We start from the raw sequence: 27714 nt of genomic DNA on the forward strand, positions 1-27714 counted from the left end.
TTTTACAAAGTTGACGGATAACATTTATTAAAACATGTCATACAAAAGGGCATGGTCTCTTCTATAAGAAGAAAATATTAAACAGTAACATTCAATTAAGTAAAACCATGCTGTACACTGAAGACAGCAATATATAAGGACAAAACTATTCAACTTTTGCAACACAGGCATAACATTTCACAAAATATCAATAAGATATGCACCTAATGATAATGTTTATCATCAAATGGTTTTGTGGTCTAAGAGTCACCTGACTTGCATAAATAAAGTAATTTTCTGGAAGAAACATTGGGAACCTCATAAAAGGAAAGAAGGCAGCAGCACTGACATAATATGACACAGGCTTCAAGCAACACTAAAAAAAAAAAAAAAAAAGTCACATTTGCAAAACGTGTTCCAGCATCTTCCCATCGGGCACTATCAGTAGAGATTTGAAATAAGAAACATGTACCTTTAAATATATAAGTAGCAAAGAAAAAAACCCAAACAAACAAACCCTGGTTTTACTCAACAAAGTTAGTGACCCATGAAAGCAATTAAATCACAAAATTAGTGTGGCACAGATGGGGTAAATATGCTGCTTGGTTTCCAGCATTCCTAAATGAGACCTTTACAAAGACAAACTCCTGGATTTGGTGTGAAGCCCTCCCCACCCTCATGCAGGGGGCTGCAGCAAATCCCCCTCCCCAGGACAAACACAACTGAGCTGCTTCTGTTCTGCCCCCATGTCACTTAGGCAGCAGTTTGGGGATGCACGTGCCTCTGCAGCAAGGGGTCACTGAGACCAAGCAGCTCTCCCAAACCGCGAGAAGCCAGCGCCGGGTCAGTTTGGTTCAGCAAATGGCCACTAAAATGGAGAAGACCCTTTTGGGTAGACTCTTTGAAAGCCGTGGCCTACAGAAGGGATTAGAGGAAGGTGAGATCTAGAAATCAGAATCAATAGGCTGGGGCCCAGGAGCGCCTGAGGGTAACCCTCAACACGTGAGGAAAGGCTACCGCAGTCCTTCCCTAGATGGTGATCCCTACTTGACCAAGTGGATTGTTGTGATGTGTAGATCTAAAATTAAAGGCATTAGGTATAAATACTAATATTAAATACTACTGATGGTGCCTTGAAGCCCTTTCCCACTGGGACTGGAGAAGAACCACAGTGAAGACTCAAAGTAGGGGACAAATACCTTGGTTGTAGGCCATTAACACGATCCCTGAAAGACTGTTTGGAAAATGTTACCCACAACTATCCAAACTCATTTGGAAGGATAAAGATTTTCTAAAGCTATACTGAGGCTACGGAGAGAGACAATCCAACCCAGTGTGGGCAGGAGAAAAAAGGTAGTAATCCAGTACAATCTCCTAATCCTAAAAAGCAAAGTTTATAAAAATTCACTTTCACTATCCAAACTAAGGCAATCTCTGTCCCCCACTTCTCTGAACATGGCCAGCATTTCAGATGCCCAACCACCTCGCAGGGTCTGACTGACCCGATTAGCAACCCAAATTTTAAAGGAAACCCCAACTACCATAAACAACTTAAAACAGCAGATGTGAGGAACTTACACTTTAAATTCTATACTTAGCTGATGTACATCTTAGGATTTTGATAAAAGACACCTTTCTTCACAACACATGAGATTAAGTCCCAGCACAACTGACTACTTCCCAAATTGCCACCAAAGGGCTGCCCACCACTCCTGGCTAAAAAAAAAAAAAAAAAAAAAAGAGTTCTTCAACATTACTCATAACAAAGGTGCTGTCCTAATTTCAGCATAACTGAAGAACCATGATTTTTCTAGAATATTTTGATTTTACCTCTCAGACTCTTCTCCCAAAATGTCCCAATGCTCATTTGAATACAATCTTTAATGGGAAACACCACATCAAACCTTCCAAATCATTAGAAAATGATTTGCTAATACCATGGGAGAGGGTGATCAGCTTTTGGCAGAACAAAATGGCTTCACTGCCTTGGTAGTGAAATCAGTAGGAACAAAAAAAGTTTCTTCTCACACGTAATGGCTAGGATCATCCCTAAAACCCATTGGCTTCTAACATGAAAAAAACAAAAGAGAAGGAGCAATTGAGCTCTGCTTGCACAGTCACCTCTATACACATCTGTCAGGTATGCAGAGAAAGGACTGTTAACCGGTGAAACTTCGACACAAAGAGTATTAATGTGGCAAACAACCAAGAGGTAATATCTAGTTTCTAGGTTAAAAAAATCAATATATATATATATATATATATAATAAAGTTTTAAATACAAAGTGCTTTTTATATATCGAGAATGATACAGTGTTAATGAATAGATCCCTGTTTTGTAATGTAGATTGCAAGAGTTAACTGGTAAATAAGTACTTTCTTTCCCCTTTCCAGACAACGTTCAACAAGTAGATGCCTTTGTGGTTGGAGCATGAGGACCAGAGGCCATTGCCAGCAATGTCTATCACACTGGAGCAAAGCCAAACTTTTAAAACAAAATTTCACCTCAAATCCAGGAAAAGTTATTTTTATTTTAAGGAAAAAAGTTTCCACTTGGAAGTAAAAGACCAGTAATCTGTGGAAAAGCTGACATAAGAGTAGCACCCTGTCCTACCCTGGTGAGAACTTCAGGTACCTGACGTAGCTTGAAAGCATCCCGAACAGAGGCTTCCTTTTTAACCTAAAACATCTGCCCGAGCTGCAGAAAAGATCGCCAAGAACAGCTGCTTTTCTTGCTGGTTTCTGGTGTGTACAGCTACGTGGACTTGTAAATTTATGCAGCTTTACCTAGAATTTGGGAGCATGAAATCTGTAGACTACTTTCTAAAATTAGGATTCTTCTTTCCCCCTTTGAAAACACGTTCCAGCACTCCGAAGAACTGGCAGCATTAGCTCAGCGTGCCCCACTAAGACTACCTCCCCCACCAGTGTATTTTCAAGACTCTTCTTGCTTGGGCAGTTGTTTTCTTCTGCCGCTCAAAATTCTGCTACTCAGCAACTCTCACTGACAGTTGGGAGTGTCACTGTAGCCCTCCATCAACTTCTGCGCACAGGTAACTCTCAGCTATGACTTCTGGCTCGTTCCCACTAACTGTGGTCACTGACTGACCTCCTCAGGAAGCATCATAATCTGAGAGAGAAACGGCTGCAGCCAATGGTACCATGGTCAGAGTCAAAGCAGGCTAGACGCCTACTAGCCATAGAGCAGATCCCACTGTGTGGATGCTAAAATTAAACAGGATTTGGGACAGCAAACCAATTAGAAATACCTATCTCTGGCACCCTAGAGAATTACAATTAGATACAATTGTCCAAACTAAATGTTAGTACTAAAATACAAAACTTTGCCTTATCAAGAGTCTGAAACACATCGTGACAGTGGCATCTTAACAGAAATTGAAGCTTGTACCGTAAGTTATTTGTTTTATACTTAGAATATCACCCTCTTAGCATCTCCATAGTTTTTAGTTAAAATACCCTTTAGAGAAAATAAAACCAGAGAAGAGAGCTCTGTTAATCACTTTCGCATCCTAGGAATCACATTATTTGTAGCTTTTACATTAAGTAGCATTTCATTCAGTGAGGCAGCTACCAAAACAAATCCACATTACCTAAGTTATCTATGGTGAGAGCTAAATAAAATTCCAACATGACCTTGTAACGAGTGATCAAAATTTGCTGCCACCTGAAACAGAACTGGTAGGCTGGAGTCCAGTTCCAAGTGCAGGTGTCTCTATCACCAAGTCCACCTGCCTCCATCACAACAACGGGCCTGAAGTTTTACCTCGCCAGCTGGGAGGTGGGTTAACTTCTCCCCATTACCCACTCCAGGCCTGGACAGGAACATACAAATTTGAGGAATTAGATTTTTAAATTGGCCTACTTAGAGCTGGTCTTTCAGAAATATCTTCCATTTTTTTTTAAGCTTCTCTCATAATAGCAAGTAGCACGCATCATCTGTGCCCAGATTTGCATAATTACCATAGTTTATTTTTGTGCCTGCCACTCAAGGGCCAGATCCTATTTTTAGTTAGCCTCAGTCGTATTCTGCTCAGCCTTTGCAGCTTCGTAGGACTTGGTACAAGAAGTCACATGCCTGTGGAAACTGTCCCTCCACATAAATCTCTTTGCACAGATATTACACTCATACGGCTTTATGCCTGTATGAATTTTCATGTGGCCCACGAGATGATGCTTCATTTTGAATTTCTTACCACAGACACCACAGCCATAAGGCCGAAGACCGAGGTGCATGCTCATGTGTCGATCTCTCTGACTCTTGTGAGTGAAACTTTTCCCACACTGACAAGGATACAGCTTGTCAGTGGCTGAGAATCCTAAATGGGAAGCTTCTTCTTTAATCCCTGTTACCATTTCAATATTCTCACTGTAGCCTGATGCTAGGGCAGCCTCCTGTCTGTGCCCAACTAGATTCCCATCTGACCTCTCTCCAGAAAACTCTTCCATGGAAGAGCCATAGAAATCCACCTGCTCATCATAATTGCTTTCATCAGCCTGTTCATCAAACTCTGCTTCCACTTTTTTTTCCCCGACATGAAAGTCTTCCTCTACTCCCGAAGGCTGGACCGAGTGCTCTGTCTGCATGGTATTGATGGATTCAGTGACCTGGTGCTCATCATAGGGTGCGTGCACATCCATGCCCTCACATGCCTGTTCAAAGCGCTCAGGCTTCACGTGGATCCAGCGTTTGTGAGCCATTATGCTGGGCTTGCTATACATGGGCCGGGTGTAGTGGAACTCGGCACTGTCACTGGCCCCCTCCTCCCCATCCTGGCTTGCCATTTCCGTGCTCAGCCGGTCATGCTCCGTGGATGAGTTGCTGGGAAGGTATTCGTGCTCAGTGAGCTGAGATGACAGCTCGTCTTTGGTGCTCTCCTCTTCATTCTCTCCATCCCTCAGTTCTTGGGCTTTAGGGAAATCAGCATGGCCCCCAGAGCCCAGCTCAAAGCTCTCTACCAGGCCATTGTAACTACTGCTGCTTGGAGACTGGTGGTCACTGCCATGATTTAGCTTCTGACAAAGGACTGTAGGGTTTCCCTCTAAAACTTCAGTGCATTTGTCTACTACATGCCACATCTGGAGGAAGCTTGCTGCTGTTAAGTAACTAACAATTTCTGGAGCAGGCATGACTAGACGTCCTGTATAACTAGATAAGAGAATGTTCTCAAATACCCTTGGGTTCATCACATCAGGTAAAACAATCCTCCTGCTGTTTTTCAGGAGTACCTGGTCACAAAAGTAGGGTGAACTGGCAGCAAGAACAGCTTTGTGTGCCCGGAAAATGTGGCCTTGGACAACAATGGAGACATCACATAATTGTCCTTGCTGGCGCTGCTGGTTCAGTTTCTGCAGAATGGTGCTGGAAAAATCAGGAAATTCTACTCGAAAAGAGTTTGTTCCAGGCTCCATTTCATCACAAATCTTGTTCAGTGCTACAGTAAGAGAAAGAAAAATTAGTACTAATTCCAGCCCAAAGAGAAACTTACTGATCACTAAGAAAACTAAGACAAGTTCCATAGTTCCATCAAGTCCCCTTGCCTGTGGGCACTAGTGAGCAGAGCATTCATCCCCCAGAGCAAGGCTTGCAGGTGTGAGTATGCCAAAAACAGGAACCACCCACCACTCTTCATGGTATTAACTCTTGATTTTGCCTGTCTGAATGAGAGAATAGAATCCACAGAGATGTGATCTGTAAGCTATACAAATCTCCTAAATAAAACAAAGTACATATTTCTAGTTCAAACAAACATAGTACCTATCCAAATGACAGAATTTTTGAGACCTCAGATTCGATCCACATTTGCCAAGTTGGGGTGAGGAAGTGAGGATGGAATTGTGAGAAGGAAAAATTATGCAAAGGTTCTGAGACAAGAATGAACTCAGCAACTGTAAGGAACTGCAAGACCATTAGGCTATACACCAGCCTGGGAGTGAGGGGAAAAGGGGCTGAAGTGGCCAGAACAATCCTGCCTTTGGTCCTTCAGCAAAGGTCCTTCCTTTGCCCCTTCACAGGGGCAAACTCACCAAAGCCCCAAACAATGTGAGTTTCTCTGGTGGCCATCAGAATTTTAGTCCTGTAGGAGCCTCTGATGTGAAGCAGAATTAAGTGGGAAGGCAAGGTATTCCTTCTATCTGATGGTCTCCAAGTTGTTTATAGACCAAAGAGCATAGTAAATATCGTCCCTGTTACTAAATGAACTCAATCCGAAGATAAAGCTATAACAAAGAATAAAGGATTGCCTGTGTTGTTACTGTAAATATATTTTGTGGGATAGTCAAGCATTAGAGAAAATTTCAAACAGCAACAATTAACAAGATAAACTCCGTTAGAGATCCTGCTCATGCCCCATAATTCCATAGTAAATTAAAATAAACCAGTAAACCCAAGAGATTTATTGGCGCTGTCACCTGGCTCTAATACTATATCCAAACATTGTTAAATGTCAGATTTTTGGGGCGCCTGGGTGGCTCAGTCGTTAAGCATCTACCTTCAGCTCAGGTCATGATCCCAAGGTCCTGGGATTGAGCCCCATATCGGGCTCCCTGCTCTGCGGGAAGCCTGCTTCTCCCTCTCCCACTCCCCCTGCTTGTGTTCCCTCTCTCACTGTCTCTCTCTCTCTGTCAAATAAGTTATTTATTTATTTAATAAAATCTTAAAAAAAAAGCCAGATTCTCTAAGTATGAGATTAAAAAAAAAAAACAAACAAACCCAAAGATTGAAAGTCATCTTTGAGAGACAGGGAGAAAGACCAAGAAACTAATTACTATATAGCAGGGACTGTACACCTTTTCTTTTTTAAAATATTTTATTTATTTATTTGACAGAGAGAGACACAGTGAGAAGGAACACAAGCAGAGGGAGAGGGAGAGGGAGAGGGAGAAGCAGGCTTCCCACGGAGCAGGGAGCCCGATGTGGGGCTCGATCCCAGGACCTTGGGATCATGACCTGAGCTGAAAGCAGGCGCTTAACGACTGAGCCACCCAGGCACCCCTGTACACCTTGTTTTCACTTAATCTTTATAATGACTCTGCAAATGTGGAGATTGATATTGTCAGGTTTGGCTATTTCAAGTAACTTTCCCAAGGTTAAAATAAGAGCTAATTTTTATTAAATTGGGATTTGATTCTAGGTCTCTATGACTTCAAAGCCTATGCTATTTTTCTAAAACATCATCCTGCCTCTTCTAGGAAGATGCCAAAATACCAGGTTATTCATTAATAAATTTTGGAGGTAAAATAAGTGTTTTTAGAAAAAGCATTAATTTACGGCTATACCTCTTAAAACATTTCATGATAATTTAAAACAAAAATAGACTAGGAAATAAACTATTCAGGTTATTTGCAATTTCAAAAGGAGAAGTTTAGTAGTATATAAACATAAGACTTAGAAGTATGGAAATTCTGAGAACTGTATCTGGGTAAATAGATTCTCTACTAGATCACACCACTGTAGAATCTGGGTTTTAGCTATTTGAAGAAAAGGGGGGAATAATACACATGTAAAGGCATTTAAAGAAAGTTGTTTAAAAAAAAATTCTTCACCATTTATTCCTATTCCCCCTCCCAAAGAAAATCACCATTAACAAACTCACATATTTCTAGAAACTTCTATGTGCATATATCAGAATAAATCATATATAGCCTTAAAAATCCTTACCCAAATGGGTTCATTACCTACATTTTTAAAAATTGTTAGTTATGTTAATCACCATACATTGCATCATTAGTTTTTGATGTAGTGTTCCATGATTCATTGTTTGCATATAACACCCAGTGCTCCACACAGAACGTGCCCTCTTTAATATCCATCACCAGGCTAGCCCATCCACCCACCCCTCTCCCCTCTAGAACCCTCAGTTTGTTTCTCAGAGTCCACAGTCTCTCATGGTTTGTCTCCCCCTCCAATTCCCCCCACTTCCTTCTTCCCCTCCTGCTATCTTTTTTTTAACATATCGTGTATTATTTGTTTCAGACATTACCTACATTTTATTCTGCATTTAGCTTTTGTCACTTAATAGATCTTGTAGAACTTCTAACATCGTATAGACTGATTGAGTCCCCCCAAATTCATGTTGAAACCTATTCCCTCGGGGCGCCTGGGTGGCTCAGTCATTAAACATCTGCCTTCCGCTCAGGTCATGATCCCAGGGTCCTGGGATAGAGCCCTGCAGCGGGCTCCCCGCTCAGTGGGGAGCCTGCCTCTCCTTCCCCAACTCCCCCTGCTTGTGTTCCCTCTGTCAAATAAATAAAATCTTAAAAACAACAACAACAACAAATAAACCTATTCCCTCAATGTGAGAGTATTTGGAGGAGGGTTTTTAGGTGGTGATGAGGTCACAAGGGCCGAGTCCTTATAAAAGAGACACTAGGGGCACCTGGCTGGCTCAGTTGGTACAGTATGTGACTCAATCTCAGGGTTGAGTTGAGTTCGAGCCCCCATTGAGTGTAATAAAAAAATTAAAAAATTAAAAGAGATACAGAGACTACTTTGCCTTTTTGGCCATGTAAAGACACATGGAAAAGACGAGCTATCTATGAATGAGGGCGTGGGTCCTCCCTAGACACAGAATCTACAAGCGCTTTGACCTTGGACTTCTTAGCCTCAAGAACTCTGAGAAATAAATTTGTTGTTTATAAGCCACCCAGTCTATGGTATTTTGTTATAGTAGCCCAAATGGACTAATGTATCACATTAGCACAGAAAGAGCTAATTCAGTTCTGTTTAATGACTATATAGCTCCTGCTATATGGACATATCCTAATTTAAGCAGCTCTATTCTTACAGAATTTCACGTCTGGACTTTTGAAATTATGAGCAATGCTATTATAATATACACAATATAATTATACATCTATGCATAACTATCCTGGCCTATCTTTGGAAATATCTATAAGGTAATCTCTACCAGTGGAACTGCTGGGTCAAAGGGCTGTGCATTTGACATTCTGATGTGTATTACCAAGGTACTTTCCAGAAAGGTTGCATCAAGACACATTCCTACCAACAATAAACAAGTGTCTACTCCCCCATACTCTTAACACTACACATTATCAAACCAGAAAGAAAAAGTTTGCAAATCTCCTAAATTAATAATCCATGATTGTGGTTTTGATCAACATTTCTTTAATTATGAATGAGAATGATATTCTTTATTCATGTTTACTGTCATTTGTTTTTCCTATAAATTATCAGTCATATTCTTTGCTCAAATAAATTGGGCAATTCATCTTACCGATTTGTAGTTTTTTTATAAATGCAGGAAATTAACTTTGAAATGTATACAAATTACCCAATCTTTGCTTTTATGGCTCCAGGGTTTTGTATTAGACATAGAACGGCATTCCCACTCCAAGATTATTTTTATAAAGTAAAAAGATTTAGTTTTTTCCTCCTGGTATTATTTTTTTTAAAAAAGCATTTAAATGTTTAATACACAAAGAGTCTGTTTTGGCATAAGGAGTAATGCTGGGATCCAGCCCTTTTCCCTCCAAAATGTCTAGCCTATTTTTCCAACACTGTTACTGAATACTAATCTTTTCCTCAAGATTTCAAGTATCTTTTATGGAATCTTAAGTGACTGAGAACAAGACTTTTAAATACAGTTCTATGAAAATCAATGTCATTAAGTAGTATAGAGGAAATGGTGGACTAGGAAGCTCTAGGGATCAGTCCCTCCACCAAAACAACCAGTAAGCTATTGAATAATCAGAATCAACTATTTCAGAACTCTGGAATCTGATCAGATGCTTGTAGCAACCAAGACAATGCTGGCTGGAGAGAGAGGCTGTTGAACCTCACTAAGAGCATAGACCAACTATAATCCCCATTCCTTACCCCTGCACCACCCTGTGGGATAGTGGCCCACATTCCTAAAGTGGCTGGCTCATGCCAGGGAGGACAACAGGGATTATGTCCTTCAAAAGCTGGGGGGTTTGCATTCTGGCCAATATGGTGGATCCACATAGCTTTGTTTTGGTCTGCTCAAGCTGCAGTGGCTTCCCCAGTGGCACTGATCATTAATTTTTTTTTTTTTTTGATCATAAGATTTAAAAATATAAACACACTCCCCTGCCCATCCACGCCCAGGACCTAGGTCAAAGTATTTAAGGAAGTCTGTCATGTCACGGGCTAAACACATAATGAAACTTCAGTGACTACAAGCAATAAGGTGATACAGACTTTGCAAAATCGTTTGGAAAAATTGTCATGCAAACAGACAACTGCAGACCTCAACAAGTAACAAAAGAAATCCCATAGGATGGGAAGAATCTGATTTCAAGAGTTACCATACTAGAATACATAAAATGTTCAAGCTCTCAACCAACAACTACAAAGTATACAAAGAAAAAGGAAAACAGGAGGATTCACAAGAAAAAGAATCCATACATTGGAATTACTAGCCAAAATTGTTAAAAACATCTGCCTTGTATATGCTCAAATTGCTTTAAAAAAAAAAGACAAACCCAAAAAACCCACTATGGGCAAACTAAAGGAAATCAGGAGAAAAATGTCAATAAGGAGACAGAAATTATAAAAAGGAACCAAAGAGAAATTCTGGAGCCAAGAAGAGTAATAGCTGTGTTGTGGGCTGCGTTGTATCCCTTCAAAATTCATGTTGAAGCCCCAACTCTCCAAGTACCCTAGAATGTGACAGTTTTGGGATCGTAAGGCCTTCAAAGAGGCAATTAAAATAGGGTTGTTAGGGTGGGCCCTAATCCAATCTGACTAGTATTCTTTTAAGAAATGAAATTTGGACACACAGAGAAACATGTGAGGTGTGCACAATGTGAAGATACAATGAAAAGGTGGCCATCTGCAAGCTGAGAAGAAAGGCCTTAGGAGAAACCAAATCTACCAACACCATGATCCTGGTCTTTTTGCCTCTGGAATTGTGAAAAAAACAAATTCCTGTTATTTAAGCCATCTAGTCTGTGATATTTTGTTTGAAAGACATAGGAAACAAATACAAGTTGAAAGAAAAAATCCACAAGAGGAGTTCAATGGCAAATTTAAATAGGCAAAAGAAAAACAATCAGCAAACTCAAGGACAAAGCAATTGCAATTATCCAGTTGGAGGGATAGAAAGAAAAATGAAGAGAAATGAGCACAATCTGAGGTACCTGTGGGACACCATCAAATGTACCAACATGCACACCATGTGGGTCTCCAAAGAAAGAAAAGGTAGAAATAGTATTAAAAGAAATATTGGTAGCAAACTTCCCAAATTTGATAAAACACAAACCCATACATCCAAGAAGCTCAAAAAACTCCAAGAAGGGTAAAATTAAAGAGCTCCACATTAGACACACTAGAAGTTAAACAGCAGAAAGTCAAAGACAAGGGAGTTGAGAGGAGCAAGAAAGAAGTGCCTCATCACATAAAAAAGGATCTTTAATAAGATTCACGCTAACTTTTCATCACACGCTAATTTTTCATCAAAGACCGTAGCGGCCAGAAGGCAGTGGTATAAAATTTAAAGTGCTAGAAGAAAAAACTGTCAACTGATAATTCTCTATCTGGCAAAACTATCCTTTCTTGAATAAAGGAGAAATTAAGACATTCCCAGATAAACAAAAGCTAAGGGCATTCATTACCAGTAGACCTCCTCTACCAGAAATGATAAAAAGGGGTCCTTTCAGGCTGAGATAAAAGAATACGAGGTAATAATTCCAAGGCATATGAAGGAATAAAGACCACTGATAAAGGTTAATAACATAAATATAAAAGCTGTTATCATTCTTTTGACTTATAACTCCTTTTTTCCCGTATGCTTTAAAAAGCAAATGCATAAAACAATAAATCTTAAGTCTATGTCAATAGACAAGGTCTGAAGATGTAATCCATGACAATAACAGCATGAAGGGAGAGGGATGGATACGTAAGGAGCAGAGTGTTTGTGTACTACTGAAACTAAGTTTTGGGGTGCCTGGGTGGCTCAGTTGGTTAAGCGTCCAACTCTGATCTGGGCTCAGGTCATGATCTTAGGGTCCTGAGATGGAGCCCCAAGTGGGGCGTGCTTAAGATTCTCTCTCTCCCTCTCCACACCTCCCCATCCCCACTCAAGCGCACAATTGTGTTCTCTCTTAAAAAAAAAAAAAAAAAAGAACTAAGTTTGAATTAGTCAAACTAGGTTGTTGCTAAGTTTAAGACGTTAATTGTAAAACTCAATGTAATTACTAAGAAAACAATATACATGAAAAGGAAAGAAGAAAATCAAAATGGCATACCAAAAGAAGAGTAAATAAATGTTTTTATTTTATTTTTAACTGTTTTTAAAAGGTAGTAATGGAGGAACTGTGGAACAAAAAACATACAAGATATACAGAAAACAGCTACACGGTACAAGTAAATCCTTCCTTACCAGTATTTAAATGTAAATGGATTAAGCTCTCCAATTAAAAGGTGGAGATTGGCAGAATGGTTTATTAAAAAACATATGATTTATTTATATCTTGTCTATAAGAGACAAGTAAAATGAAAGAAAAGATATTCCATGCAAAGAGCTAGAGTGACTATATTATTATCAGACAAAATAGACTTTAAGTCAGGTTACAAGAACAAAGGACATTATATATTGATTAAAGGTTCAATCTAACAAGATGATGTAACAACCATAAACATATATGTACCTAACAAGAGAATATATATGGAACAAAATATATGAACCAAAAATGGACAAAGTTGTAGAGAGAAACAGACCAATCTACAACAACAGGTAGTGACGCCAATTCCTCACTTTTAGTAATGGATAGAAAAAACCAAACTCAGGATCTATAAGGAAATAGGAGACTTAAACAACATTACAACTAATCAATGACACCTAAAAGATAGAATACAGAATATAAAAAGTAATAAAGCTCTTATACATGTTACAATATAAACACTGAAAACATTACGCTAAATCATGCTAAATGTTAACTTAAAGAAGCCAGACACAACAGGACACATGTTGTATAATTCCATTTATGTGAAATATCTAGAATAGGAAAATTCAGAGACAAAAAAGTAGATTAGAGGTTATCATGGGCTCAGGGGAATTAGGAATGGGAGTTACCGGGCACCTGCGTGGCTCAGTCTTTAAGCGTCTGCCTTTGGCTCAGGTCATGATCCCAGGTTCTGGGGATCAAGCCCCGCATTGGGCTCCCTGCTTGGTGGGAAGCCTGCTTCTCCCTCTCCCACTCCCCCTGCTTGTGTTCCCTCTCTCAGTGTCTCTCTCCGTCAAATAAATAAATAAAATCTTAAAGAAAATAAAAATAAAATGCAAGTATCTGACCTCTGCCCTTAACTTTGGGTGAGTGTGGTATTTCTACATATTCCCTGATCTTACTAACATGTAAAGCCTGAAACTCTCCTTCAAGTTTTCCTGCTATATAAGCCTATTTATAAGCTCACAAGCAGTTGTGATCTATATTTATAGTATAGCTGCTGTTCCAATTGTTAAAAAAACTTCCACAGAAGTAATTAACTCACTAAAATAAACACATAAATTAAGTAAACCAACATAAAATACTATATATGCAAAGTACTGTGAGGGAATTTCTAAAACGATCAAGGAGTCTCACTGTCCAGAGTTTATAATCTGGTAGGAGAGATTAAAAACAAACAAACAAACAAACATGCATACAACTCTTATTCAAGGCAAAGCATGATAAAAACACAAGAGAATTATAAACTCAAGAGAAATTCAGGAGGGGACCTGGTATATCCTACAGTCATATATCTTTTCAGTAAAAGAGGAAGACTTGAGAGCAATATTTAATTCTTCCCATTTACCATATCCTAACCAAAATAATCTAGGAAAAATGAAAAAACTGGCCTTAGTCCTCAAAACTAGGGACCAGAGTTATCTGGTTAAACTTTAATTAATGACAGAGTGGAGATGGGGTCAGACTGAAAAGAAACATTACCCCTGCAAATCCACCTACTACCCCAGACAATCCTGATATAGTAGCAGCAATCCTGAGAGAAAAACACTAATGCCTGTTCATTTGGAAGGGTCCATCCATGGCTAAAATCTCCGAATGGACTATGGGACAGGTCCTGTAGATTAGCAACATGCGTTGCTGGCTGCACTGGAATACCAGAGGTTGCATAGTGCCTCAGCAGAAATTTTTTAAAAACATGACATGAGAGGGTGGGGCTCAGCAGTAGCCCCAGGAAGGAGGCAGAGACATTTGCTAGCTGGGCCAAAGAGACTAAAGTAGGTCCCTGGAATCACAATTTCACTAACACCTGGGGCGCCTGGGTGACTCAGTCGGTTGAGCGTCTGCCTTCAGCTCAGGTCATGATCTCAGAGTCCTGGGATCAAGCCCTGCATCTGGCTCTCTGCTTAGTGGGGAGTCTGCTTCTCCCTCTCATTCTCCCTCTGTGTGAGCGCTCTCTCAAATAAGTAAAATCTTAAAAAACAATTTCAATAACACAGAAGAAAGTGCACAGAGCTCAAGCTCTCCTAAGAGTATCTAAGACCCAGCCTCTGGCCCCAGCCATTCAGTTCAAGTTAACCCCTGGTGTCAGGATGGTTCAGCCTGTCCTCCAGCTAAAGAACTAAGAGTTGATTCTAACAGCATTCAGGTATATGGTAAAAAAAAAAAAAACCCAAAGAACTCACCCACAAAGGGGGGAATTTTTCAGACCCAAGCAGAATGTTTCCCTCTAAAGAATTAAAAACCCGGTTAGTTTTATTCTGTAAGTACATGGAGTCTGTAAATACATTCTACAGTAACAAAAATGAAGAAAATAGTAAGGGATAAACAAAGCACAGTTTTTTGTTTTTAAGTAAGCTCTGTGCCCAACGTGGGGCTTGAACTTAATATCCCAATATCAAGAGTCACAGGCCCTACTGACTGAGCCAGCCAGGTGCCTGCCCCTAAAGAGCACAGCTTAGACAGTGTTCTTATTTTTATTTATTTTATTTTATTTTAATTTTTAGTAGGCTCCATGCCCAGTGTGAAGCCCAACATGGGGCTTGAATTCACGACCCTGAGATCAAGACCTGAGCTGAGACCAAGAATCAGACACTTAAATGACTGAGCCACCGAGATGTCCCTCTGGATAGCATTTTAATTTTTTAAATTTTTATTATTTTTAAAGATTTTATTTATTTGACAGAGAGACAGAGAGAGCAAGAGCGTGTGCACAAGCCAGGGGAGAGGCTGAGGGAGAAGCAGACTCCCCACTGAGCAGGGAGCCTGATGTGGGGCTTGACCCCAGGATCATGACCTAAGCGCAAGGCAGATACTTAACCGAATGAACCACCCAGGAGTCCCTAGATAGCATTTTTAAAATGATGTTTCCACAAACTTATGAAAACATGGTCTTTATGAAAAACGAGCTGATGACTTAAAGTAAGATGTATAGAAACTAATAACACAGGAGAAATGTAAACAGGCAATCAGGAGCAGAACTCCAACAGCAGAAAAGGAATCGGTGATGTGGAAGGCACTCTGGGGGAACTTCTATCAGAATGCAGGAGGAGGATAAAAATATGAAAAGAGCAAGAGAGAAGAGAATAGAACAGGAGAACAGGGAATAGAGATCCAAAGTACGGCTAGTTAGTGTACTAAAGACAGAATTGAATGGAGTACAAGGAGCAATCAAATAAAATATTTAATAGAAAATTTCTGAGTGAAAAATCTTGAGTATTCAGAAGTCTTGCCTCAGTAGTGGGGGCAAATTAGCCCCGAACAAAATGCAGCTCTGGTCCTGTTAAACAGATCTTAAAAACAAGCCTCAAAAGGATCAAACTACTTAGAATATTTACATAGTACAAAAATATTCAGAGCCCAGGAAAGTAAAATTCATGCCTGGCATCCAATGACAAATCACCAGGCATGCAAAGAAGCAGGAAAATATAACTCATAATAAAGAAAGAAAAAATCTGATCAACAGAAACAAACCCAGAAATGACAAATTTATGTAACTGGTAGAAAATTCTGTATCCCATATGTTTATGAAAATAGAGGAAAATTAAGCATAGTAGGTAAACAGGGAAGCTATAAAAAAAAGACCCAAATCAAATTTCTACAGATTAAACACAAATAAGCAAATACTGAGGAATAACAACACTGCAGAAAAAAGATCAGTGAACCTGAAAACACAGCAATAGAAACAACCTAAAATAAAACAGGGAGGGGGAAAAAAAGGGACCAAAAAAAAAAAAAAGAGGGGAAGGGGAAACAAGGTATCAGTGAGCCCTGAGACAACTTCAAGGCACCTAATTGGAATCCCTGAAGGAGAGGAGGTGGAGGGTCTAAAAACTGAAATTTGAGGAAATAATATCAAAAATCTTTCCAAATTTCATGAAAACAACAAACCCACCCACCCAAGAACCTCAACAAATTCCAAGCACAAGAAGCATAAAAAAAACTTCACCAAGCCATACCATAATCAAATCACTTCAAACCAGTAATAAGAAAACTCTTAAAAGCAGCCAGAGGAAAAAAGAGCCATTTTGTACAGAGAACCACAGATAAAAAGGCTGCAAACTTCCTGTCAGAAACAATGTCAGGACACAGTAGACAATGCAAGACAGGTGTCTTCAAAGTACTCAAAGAAAAAACCTGTCAGCCTATATTCTATACCCAATCAAAATAGCTTTCAAAGTAAGGCAAAATACTTGTTTAGATACAGAAACAATAATAGAATTCATCACCAAGAAGGTCAAAAGTCAAAAGAATGGGTATATGAAAACAACAGTAAACCAGGCAACACTATTAATATCAAAATAAGATTCGATGTAAATAGCACTAAATGGGACAAAAGCTTACTGTTCTTATTTTTTTCCCCAAGTTTATTGTTAGTCGATGAATACCATTAATTCACAGTAAGAGTTATCTCTCAAACTATGTGTAAATGTAATATAGTCTTCAGGAAACAAGAGTGACAGAAACTAATTGTAGTAAGAAATATAAATTTTCCTTTTTTAATCCTTAAATCAGGTAGGCAAAAGATAATTGGGATATAGAAACTTAGATTGGTATCACTGGTAATGCTAATTTAAATGAAACATACAACCTCTACAGTCTACAAATAACACATCTTTTATTAGGTTTTTATAGGACATTAAAAAAAAAAAAAAAAAGAGTGGGCACAGAGAGCACCAGTTATCCCCAAAGCAGAAATGCACACACAGAGCACATGTGATTACGTGTGATTACACAATGTATAAGTCCAGAAATATTGAAGAATAAATCTTAAAAACCCCACCCAATAATTAAACAAAATTCTTAATTCTAAAACAATGAAGAAATTAAAACTGGCATGTCAAATTCACAAAATTAAGAATAAGAAATGGCATATAATGACATATAGAAACTTTAAGACAGAAGACAATTAGACGGGGTGGGATGGGGTGGCTGGGTGATAGACATAGGGTAGGGTATGTGCTACGGTGAGCGCTGTGAATTGTGCAAGACTGTTGAATCACAGATCTGTACTTCTGAAACAAATAATGCAAGATATGTTAAGAAAAAAGAAAAAGAAGAAGATTAGCAGGAGGGGAAGAATGAAGGGGATTAAGTCGGAGGGGGAGACGAACCATGAGAAACGATGGACTCTGAAAAACAAACTGAGGGTTCTAGAGGGGAGGGGGGTGGGGGGATGGTTTAGCCTGGTGATGGGTATTAAGGAGGGCACGTTCTGCGTGGAGCACTGGGTGTTATGCACAAACAATGAATCATGGAACACTACATCAAGAACTAATGATGTAATGTATGGTGATTAACATAACAATAAAACAATTTTTAAAAAAGAAGACAATTAGATAATTCCACATTTTTTTTTAAAGATTTTATTTATTTATTTATGAGAGACAGAGAGAGAGGCAGAGGGAGAAACAGGCTCCCCGTAGAGCAGGGAGCCCGATATGGGACTCGATCCCAGGACCCTGGGATCATGACCTGAGCCGAAGGCAGACGCTTAACCATCTGAGCCACCCAAGCACCCTAGACAATTCCACATTAAGAAACTTTAAAATCTCACGGATAAAAAGTTTTATAGAAAAATATAAATTATCAGAACTGACCTGAGAAGGAAAAAAAAATCTAAACAGTAACTGTGGAGAAATTACCAAACAGTTCAAATGATTTCCAAAAGCACACAAGGCCTAGAATAATTTATGGGAAAATTCTGTAAACAAATTATTATGCTGTATAAACTGTTTCAGAGGGTAAGAGGAGCAAGGGAATAATGGTGGGAGGAAACTTACTAATTACTTTTACTTAAACCCTGGTATCAAAATTAGACATGAAAAAACTGTAAGCCCACCTCACTTACTAACATAGAAAGAAAAATTATAAATCACATGGCATTCTGGTTTGTTTTCTTTAATCTCTTGTGGGTCAAGTGCACTGTGAGTATGGCACACTGAAAAAACTGAGTTATTGCTCCCATCCCACTGAGGGCAAGGTCCTCACCTATGGTAAAACTACCACTAGAATGCCAGCTCACAAGCTCTCTCTGCACTCTCTTCCATTCAAGATCACTCCTGCGCTTCCTTCTACAAGTGTCAGTGTGGTGGGAGATAAACCTGGACAGGATTGCTGGGACTACCCTGCTAAAGGCTCAATCTGAACTTTAAATGTGGGCACTGGGGGCAGCACTGGAAACTTCTCAGTGATATGCTGTGAAATATGTTCAGGAAAGACAATCTGCTGATGCACTTAAAAGCAGGAGTAAGTGTGAAGTACAGGCTTAATTATAAGATTTCAGCAGGGGTGCCTGGGTGGCTCAGTTGGTTAAGCATCTGCCTTCGGCTCAGGTCATAATCCCAGAGTCCAGGGCAGGGAGTCTGCTTCTCCCTTTGCCCCTCACCCAGCTCTTGCCCTCTCTCTCAAATAAATAAGTAAAATCTTAAAAAAAAAAAAAAAAAAAGATGTCAGCAAATATAATCAAGGTTTGAGGCAATGAAATAACAGTGAGTATGGAAAAGGTAGAATTGGTAAGCAGGAAGATGCAAGGTAGTGCAAGGCACAAATAATACCATCAAGGGAGTGAAAAGGTAACCTCCAACATGGAAGAAAATATATGCAAGTCACGTAAATGTTAAGTGACCTATATCCAGAATATATAAAAAAAAACTCCTAAAATTTAGTAGCAGACAACTGAAAAATGGGCAAAGGATTTAACAGACATTTCTCTAAAGAAGATATACAAATGAGCACACAAAAAATGCTCAAAAATCATTATTCACTAGGGAAATGCAAATTCAAACCACAATGAGATATTGCCCATTCAGATGGCTATGATAAATAAAACAGACAAAACAAGTATTGATATAGATGTAGAAGGATCCATTATACATTGCTAGTGGGAATATAAAATGATGTGGCGACTTTGGAAAACAGTTTAGCAGTCCCTCAAAGAATTAAACATAGAGCTACCATGTAACTCAACAATTCTACTCATAGATATATTCCCAAGAGCATTGAAAACATATGATATTCGCAAAAATTTACACAGGATTATCAACAACAGCATTATCCATCATGGCCAAAAGTGGAAACAACCCAAAGGTCCTCATCTGATGACTGAATAAATAGAAGGTGGTATATCTATACAATGAAATATTATTCTTTATTCTTAAAACTTTCTGTCAGAAACAATGTCAGTCAGGAGACAGTAGACAATGCAAGACAGATGTCTTCAAAGTACTCAAAGAAAAACCTGTCAACCTATATTCTATACCTGGATTTTTATTGCAATCTTTTGGCAATAAAAAAGAATGAAGTGCTGACAGATATGGTAACACGGCTGAACCTTGACAACATTATGCTAAGTGAAAGAAGTTAGATACAAAAGGCCACATCTTGTATGATTCCATTTATAAGAAATGTCCAGAATAGAAAGACTTATAGACAAAAAGTAAATCAGTGGCTGCCAGAAACCATGGGAAAAGGAAACGGGAGTGACTGACTGCTAACTGGGGTTTTGTGGGGTTTTTTTGGTGGTGGTGGGGAATGAAAATCCTCAAATTAGATTGTGGTGATGGTTATACAACCCACTGAATATGCTAAAAAACTTTTAATTGCACGTGAATTATATCTTAATAAAGTGGTTGAAAAAATAAAGTGATGTGAAGTAAACTAGTTACCTATACTGACTATGAAGCTTCCAAACTGGGTAACTAGGAAAATGTTGTAATTAGTAGAGATAATAACAGCATCTACTATTTATTAAATGTGTGCATTGTACCAAAATCTGTACGAAAGCACTGTATGTATTTTATCTCATTAGTCCTCAAAATAAACCACTGGATAGGTATTTTTCATTCCTATTGTATAGAACAGGAAACAGACAAAGAGGCTAAACACTTGCTTAAGGTCATGTAACTACTTAATGTGGTGAAGTTGGAATTCAAATTCAAAACACTTGCTCAGGCCCAATACAGCCTGATGTTGGTATGAAGGTAAAGGTGAATACTATTTTCAGAAATAAACAACTGAAGTAATCTATAATATACAACACATTCCTAAACTCCTGAGCAAATTATTTACCATCCTCAGACTTAATGAGGTACTAGCGATTTTATCTTGCACATAGTTAAGAAAAAAAAACAGAAAACAAAAACAAAACAAAACCAACCCAACAGTAACAGTTCTAAAACATGCACACCTATCCCCGCTCATTCCCTCCATAGTTTATGGAGGCTCCTTGGCTTTTTTTTTTTTAAGATTTTATTTATTTATTTGACAGAGATATAGTGAGCGAGAGAGAGAGAACACAAGCAGGGAGAGTGGGAGAGGGAGAAGCAGGCCTCCCGCGGAGCAGGGAACCCGACACAGGGCTCAGGGCTCGATTCCAGTACCCTGGGATCATGACCTGAGCTGAAGGCAGAGGCTTAACAAATGAGCCACCCCGGCGCCCCGGCTCTTTGGCTTTTTTTAAAAGCAGGGAAAAACAGGGAAATATTGAAGAATCACCAAGCTCTAGATGACCTTCAAGGTCTCTTCCAACTTTGATGAGTTTAACAGTAGCCTGTATTTAATTATTACACAGCTAAAGAACAGTATGTCAAGTTTTACACATTATTTAAACACAATTACATGTCTGAAAACCACAGATAGCAATATAATAGGGGAAGCAGACCCATCAGTCTTGAAGCCCTCCAGAGATTTCTTAATCAGAACAGAGGGTAATTTGCATGCTTACTGTAGGGAGCACATTTAAACACAGTAAATACCACTTTAGTAAATCTAAAGACTGGCACAAATGTACAAAAATACCAATACCCCATGCCTACCAAAATTCTTTGTATTAGTCAAATGCTTTACAGTTCACAAAGCAGACTATGGAAACCTGGGTCTTGCAATAACCCTGAATCCTCATACTCATTTATGAGTAAACTGAAGCTCAGGAAGGTTAAAAGACCTGCCCAATGTCATATATCTCAGAAGTGGTAGGTCAGGATTCAAATCAGTTTAATTTAACTCTATTATTTTTCTAAGTTAAAAAAAAGTAACTCAGCAGAGAAATTTCTCTGAAGTTAAAAGCTGTAAGGGTATGATAGAAAGCAGTGATTGGTCTTAAAATACGCAAGAGCTCCTTCCCAGAAGAGAAGCAAAAGAAACTGTGGTCTAGAGCAATTAAATACAACTACATCATTATTTCTGCTGAAAAAGAAACCATTTTAGTAAACAATTTAAAAAACTGTCTTTTTAGTAAGTTCATAGCTTACCTAATGCAAAGCTGTATTCCTGGGAAAAGCCCGTTATGCCATGGCCATCACAAAGCAGTATGGATGAATGAGGAAGGGGAACCCATTCTCAGTTTTGTTTCAAATTAAAATTGCACTGACTTCTGAAAGAAAAAATTGTGTTCAAAATGTAAAAGAGATGCTGGTGACATTTACCGTGTCCATGCGCCTTGCTAATAAATACCACAGGTGTGTGAGCAGCAGAAAGAAAACTAACCAACACTAGTATTTTTGGTTATATTAACTTCTATTCTGTACCTTCTTTGCTTCTGTGTTGTATTTTTAATTTAATTTACTTTTTAAAAGGTTTTTATTTATTTGACGGAGAGAGAGGGAGCCTAAGCAGGGGGCGAAGCAGTCTCCCTGGTGAGCAAGGAGCCCGATGTGGGACTCGATCCCAGCACCCCAGGACCATGACTGGAGCCAAAGGCAGACGCCTAACCTACTGAGCCACCCAGGCGCCCCCTGTGTTGTATTTTTTAAATAGACTTTTAATTTTGAAATAATTTTAGATTTACAGAAAAGTTACAAAAAATGCCAAGAGTTCTGAACACCCTTCAACCCCTCGCCCAGTTTTAATAACATCTTACAATACCATGGCACATTGGTTAAAAATAGAAAACCAACAATGATAAATGTCTACGTAACTTTACAGAATTAAAATATCCTTTGGAAAAGTGTTTTCAGCCTCCAGACCACTGCCAATCAGCACCCCACAGGTTCGAATTGGAAGACTTTAGCCAAAGAACTCAGTAAAACCTATTTTATCATTTTCTAAAAAATGAGCTAGCTACTTGAAGAGGTTTGATTCTTGTCTCCCTTTAATTTTAAGCCACTGCTGAATGTTTTACTTAAAGCTTCAGGGCAAACATTCCATTGTGGCAAACTCTGAGATTCAAAAGAGAAGGTATTGTTCTAACCACTAACTCCCCACTTATCAGTGATCCTGCCATTACATTACAATATAGCCAAGGAAATGGTTTTAAATGCATGCTCATATTCATTAGCATTCGGGGTAAGAAGCTCAAATCAAGAAAAGCAAAAGGCAGAAACAGCACTAAGTTTCAGGAAAATGATTAGCTACAAACGGACAAAATAAAGTTTTTGTCCTAAACATGTTACAAATAAGACAAAAATCTTTCTATTTCAACTGTAAATATAAATAAGGTAAAAAGGAAAAGTTCATGAAAATGATAAGAGTACATTCAACTGATTTTAAGAGGCATATTTCAAAATTTCTGCAATCAGGATGTGATGGCCAAGTGGAAATTTTAATGCTTGTCACTGCCTGAGACAATGATAGAGCATTCCTGAGAGCCTCATCAGTGTTTCTGAAGGCACAAAGGAGGACATTGTGGAAAAGTATGGACCCAACTCTGAACTGAAAAGTATTCAAGAGTAGGAATGTTAAAAGTTTAACAAACACTTTAACCAATTTATTTCACTTTCTTCTTTTTATTTAGGCTTTAGAATGATGTCATTTAAAAATGTCTAAATAAGTCTAAAAATGTTTTCTCAATAAGAACTTTTATAAGCCTAGGGCGCCTGTGTGGCTCAGTCGGTTAAGCGGCTGCCTTCGGCTCAGGTCATGATCTCAGGGTGGGGGGACTGAGCCCCACATCAGGCTCCCTGCTCAGCCGGGAGCCAGCTTCTCCCTCTTCCTCTGCCCCTCGCCCTGCTTGCGCTCTCTCACTCTCTCTCTCAAATAAATAAAATCTTTAAAAAAAATTTTTTTAGAAGCCTAAATGATTAAAAAAGCACATTATCATAGCTTAATTGGCAGTGTTTTCTCCTCCTTTGGTGGTAGAGAAAACAATCGATGGTATCTAAGATTCAATACAGTAGTAATTCATCTGCTACATCCCGCAAGAAAGCTTGATAAACTACCATACTCGCAACCTGATAGCTTAAATAACAGAACATAATACAAAAGCCTCCTCCATCAGAAAACACACAGGAAATGACACATAATTTTGCATTATCATAATAAAAGGGTTGTTTTTCCAACCCTAAGAATTTTCTTCATGTAAAAAGCAAAATCTTCCTCAAATTTCCCATGGGTATGCAGATTTTTGCACCAAATCCAAGGAACATGGAGGGAGAAGAGCCAGGGCAGGAATCTGCCACAAGTAGAAAACTTGAAGGAAGATTTTAGCCAATTTTTTTTAGCCGAACTCCTTTTCTAAGGACATCAGCTGTGATAAGAGCAGGCATCAACTAATGTAGGCGCAACTAAATGTTCTAAGATCCACAAAATAAATTTTTAAAATCACATTTTCCAAAGATCTGGTTAGTTTCAAGCTTCTCCAATGAGCAGGGTTTTTTTTCCCTGTACTGTGGTAAAATACACTTAATATAAAATTTACCATTTTAAAGTGTACAATTAGTGGCATTAAGCACATTCACAACGTTGTGCAACCATCACCACTATCATTTCCAGAACTTTTTCATCATCCCAAACTAAAACTCTGTATCGGTTAAACAATAACGCTCCATCTCCTCCTGTGAATATAGTTTACCAGCCCCTGGTAAACTATATTCTACTTTCTGTCTCTATGAATTTGCCTATTTTAGATACCTCACATAAGTGAACTCATACGATATTTGTTCTTATGTGTCTGGCTTATTTCTCCAGTGAGTACTTTGGTAAAGCAAAGAATGAAATCCCAAATTATTAGGTTTCTTAATAATTTAACTGCACATACTGATACAATCTCTGAACTAAGCATACAGCTTTCCCAGAAATCCTGCTGTTCCATGAGCCCCAAGAGGCAGAGACTCTCAGACTGACCCTTCCTTTGCCTGCAGACAGGCCTAGTTAAACAGCTGGAACTCAAAGAGAGTTTGGCTCCTGAGAGCCCTGGAGGCCATCCTGGAGTAAGTGGATGGAGGCTTAAAGTGGAGTGGAGGCTTAAAAACCATGGGTATGAAAAGGCAAGGATTTATCAAGCTACTTTGGCCCTGAGATGGTCTCTGGTTTGCTTGCCAGGAGGAGCTCCTGCACCCAGACACTTATGTTGGGCGACACCTGTCAGAGTTGAGGCTAGACTGCAGTCTAGTCACTGAGAATGTCACCAGTGCAGGAAGCTTCACGGGGTCATGAGTCACTTTGCATGGCTCAGAGGTCCGGGCAAGCCTGCCCTGCCCCGCCCAGACAAACCCAGTTAGGAGAGGCACAAACAAGAAAGACACAAAACTGGCAGAAACACGGATGGCCAAAGAGCAGGGCTGACAGGAAGGCCATGAATGAGAGTAAAGATTGAGAGGGAAACACAGGGTTAAGAAACACAAGCAAAGTAGAGACAGAAATAAAAACAAGGTCCAGATAGAGATGGGCTCAAGAGAGATAAACTGGAGAGAAATACAAAGTTGACAGGGGCAGAGTTGAGAGGCAGAAAGGGCAGGTGACAACAGGTGACAAGAGACCGCAACAGAGGTGAAACACTACTTAGAAGTAAACACAGGCAGATACCAGCAAAGTCCGGGCGCAGCCCTTCTCCTGGCCTTGGCTCGAACCCGAGGCCGCCACGCTGCACCCACACTGCGCCCCCGAAAGGCCGGCGGACGTACCGGGGCGGGATCTCTAAGCGCTCTGGCCCGCCGAGGTCCGCCGCCGCGGGGTGACCTTGGGCGAGACTCTGCCTCGGGGGCCTTGGTGTCGCGGTCCGCGTACCGGGCTGGCTGGAGACCGCAAGAGTCGGACCAGGGTGCCGGGACTCCAACCGCCAGAGCATGGCTTAAGCATCCCGGTCTGCGGAATGGGCCTGCCGGGCCGGCGCCGCGCACGCGCCAGGACCTGCAGAGAAACCCTTAAACCTCTCCGGCTTCCCTCCCTGCCCTCTCGCTACCTGTTGTCCCGACTCCGCCGTACCTGCTAAGGGCTCCGCGCTCACATAACCCGCCCGCAGGACACTTTCCACCACCGGCGTCAGGCCCGTTCAAGCCGTCGCCGCCGCGACCGCCTCAGCCTGCGCCTCCCGCCCCCGGAAACGCTTCCCGGCTCCGCCCCCGAAACTGCCAGTGCTTCCGGGGGTGCGTCAGAGCGAAAGCGGTGTGCGCATGCGGGACTCGCTTTCGGGGGCGGGGCGTCAGGAGAGCGCGCCGTTGCAGCAGGCTCGTGCGCAGTGGTAACCTGGCGCAGGTCAATCGGCTCTGGGGACTAGGAGTGAGGCCGCTGCTGGGCGTGAGGGAGCGGATACCAAGTCCCAACCCCCTTCAAACTTTATCTTTCTCATGCTGCCCAGCAGAGATCGTGTCAGATCCATTTTTGCCTCCACAGTGCCTTTCGCACGTAGTGGATGCTCAATGTACAACGAAAGGAACAGTTCCCTCTGTGTGGCAGGCGCTGTGCTGGGTCCCCCCAAGGACCTATTTTGAATTCAGGTACCAGAGGAGATCCTTCGATCCCAGGGGAGGTAGATCTTCACTGCTGCTAGAAGGAATGACTCATTATTAGTACAAACTATTCATGGTAATCTCATTAGCCAGTGGTTAGACGAGGCATAGTCATGTGACCAACTTCTGGCCCCCCCCCTTTTTTTTTTTTTTTTTTAGCAAAGTCCACTAAGACTTCTGGTTGAGTATGCTCCTTAAGTGCTTTGCCATTTTTATTTTCTTCCTTCCTCTAAACAGACTGAAGCTTGGAAATTCAGTCCCAATCATGTGCCTATAATGTGACAAGCAAATGCTAAAGCTGGCAAAATGAGAAGATTGAAAGAGCCTAGGTCTCATATGACATTAAGCTACAGTTCTAGCTTACCTCTGGATGTTTCGTTGGATAAGCCTAATACATTTCTTACTTGGACTTTATTTCTAGCAATATTGTAGTCTCTTCAAATATAACGGCAACAAAATATATTAAAATGCTAGGAGAAATATTGAAAGTACCCTTTTCAATACATAGATAAGCTTGTGAGAAAGTCAGGAAAAATCATCTGAGACCAGGAAGAAAGCAGAAATACAAGCCTAGGAAGTTAGATCGAGTTGATGTTCAAAAGTTATGCAGAGACACAGTTTGCATCTGTTCTGAATGGTTAGCATGTGTGTTATACTGATAAATATTTTTTAAAAAATCATCTCTGGAGATAGGTAAACAATGATGTTGCTACTAGCTGTAGGGGCATCTACCAAGGTCCAGGCAAGATGAGAGCCAAATTGGAATATCAGGTTGGGACCCAAGAAATGATATATCTTTAGGGGAAGGATAAACTAGAGGGGAAAAAAATCTGCCCGGCAGAGATAGGCAGCAAGGAAAGTTTTCTCTCTCTGCCTTGGCTCTAGGTAGAGAGGCAATGCATTTTACCCCTAATGGATGCGTGGTTAAAGTCTGGCCATTACATGGCCACAATGTTTGCATGGTCCAAAAGCCCACAGGCTGAATATTTCAATTTAAAATGGACCTGAGTTGATAGTACCTATGGTACTTGGCTGAAACAAACACATGTCCTGTCTAGAAGAACTCACTGTCAACCCAGGTCTCAAAGAATTCCCTCAGGCTTCCAAATGAATATGAACTCACAATCAATAACCACAGAACCCATAAGGAAATAAGCAGAGACGTCAAGCAGCAGAGACGGATCTGTTTTCTTTTTTTTCTTTTTAAAAAGATTTTATTTATTTATGTTAGAGTAAGAGAGCAAGCACAAACAGGAGGAGGAGGAGAGGGGGAGGGGAGGGAGATACTCTCCAACATATTCTGCTCTGAGCACCGAGCCTGATGCAGGGCTTGATCCCACCACCCTGAAATCATGACCTGAACTGAAGCGAAGAGTCAGACATTTACCTGACTGAGCAACCCAGGTGCCCCAAGATCTGTTTTAAACGAACAGCTCATTGGAAGGTTTAAGCACCAAATTAGATACAGCTGAAGAGAAATTAGTGACCTAAAAGATAGATTTGAAGAAAATAACCCAAAAAGCATCCCAGAGAGACAAAGAAATGGAAAACAGTGAGGAGGTTTGTTACTTATGTCAGGAAATTATAAAGTGAATGTGAGCAAGGCAATTGTCAAATAATGAGTGAG

The 27714-nt window shown here is 40.1% G+C and overlaps 1 protein-coding gene across 3 annotated transcripts; it reads right to left on the minus strand.

Moving 5' to 3' along the window:
- On the minus strand, window positions 1–25687 carry ZBTB43 (zinc finger and BTB domain containing 43). Of its 3 annotated transcripts, none has more exons than XM_025888228.2 (3): window positions 25564–25687; window positions 21675–21796; window positions 1–5432 (listed from the first exon to the last, which is right to left on the minus strand). In XM_025888228.2, exon 3 carries the CDS (start codon window positions 5407–5409, stop codon window positions 4006–4008), a length of 1404 nt encoding a protein of 467 aa, XP_025744013.1. In that variant the 5' UTR covers window positions 5410–5432; window positions 21675–21796; window positions 25564–25687; the 3' UTR covers window positions 1–4005. The 3 variants fall into 3 exon arrangements, with proteins under 3 accessions (XP_025744013.1, XP_025744015.1, XP_073761840.1); XM_025888230.2 differs by lacking the exon at window positions 25564–25687 and adding an exon at window positions 25263–25555; XM_073905739.1 differs by lacking the exon at window positions 21675–21796.
- Window positions 25688–27714: the final 2027 nt, after the last annotated feature.

This window comes from Callorhinus ursinus, unplaced genomic scaffold (assembly GCF_003265705.2).
Source record: "Callorhinus ursinus isolate GAN/ISIS: 27379988/994484 unplaced genomic scaffold, GSC_fseal_2.0 scaffold24, whole genome shotgun sequence".
In the NCBI taxonomy this organism is placed as follows: Eukaryota; Metazoa; Chordata; class Mammalia; order Carnivora; family Otariidae; genus Callorhinus; species Callorhinus ursinus.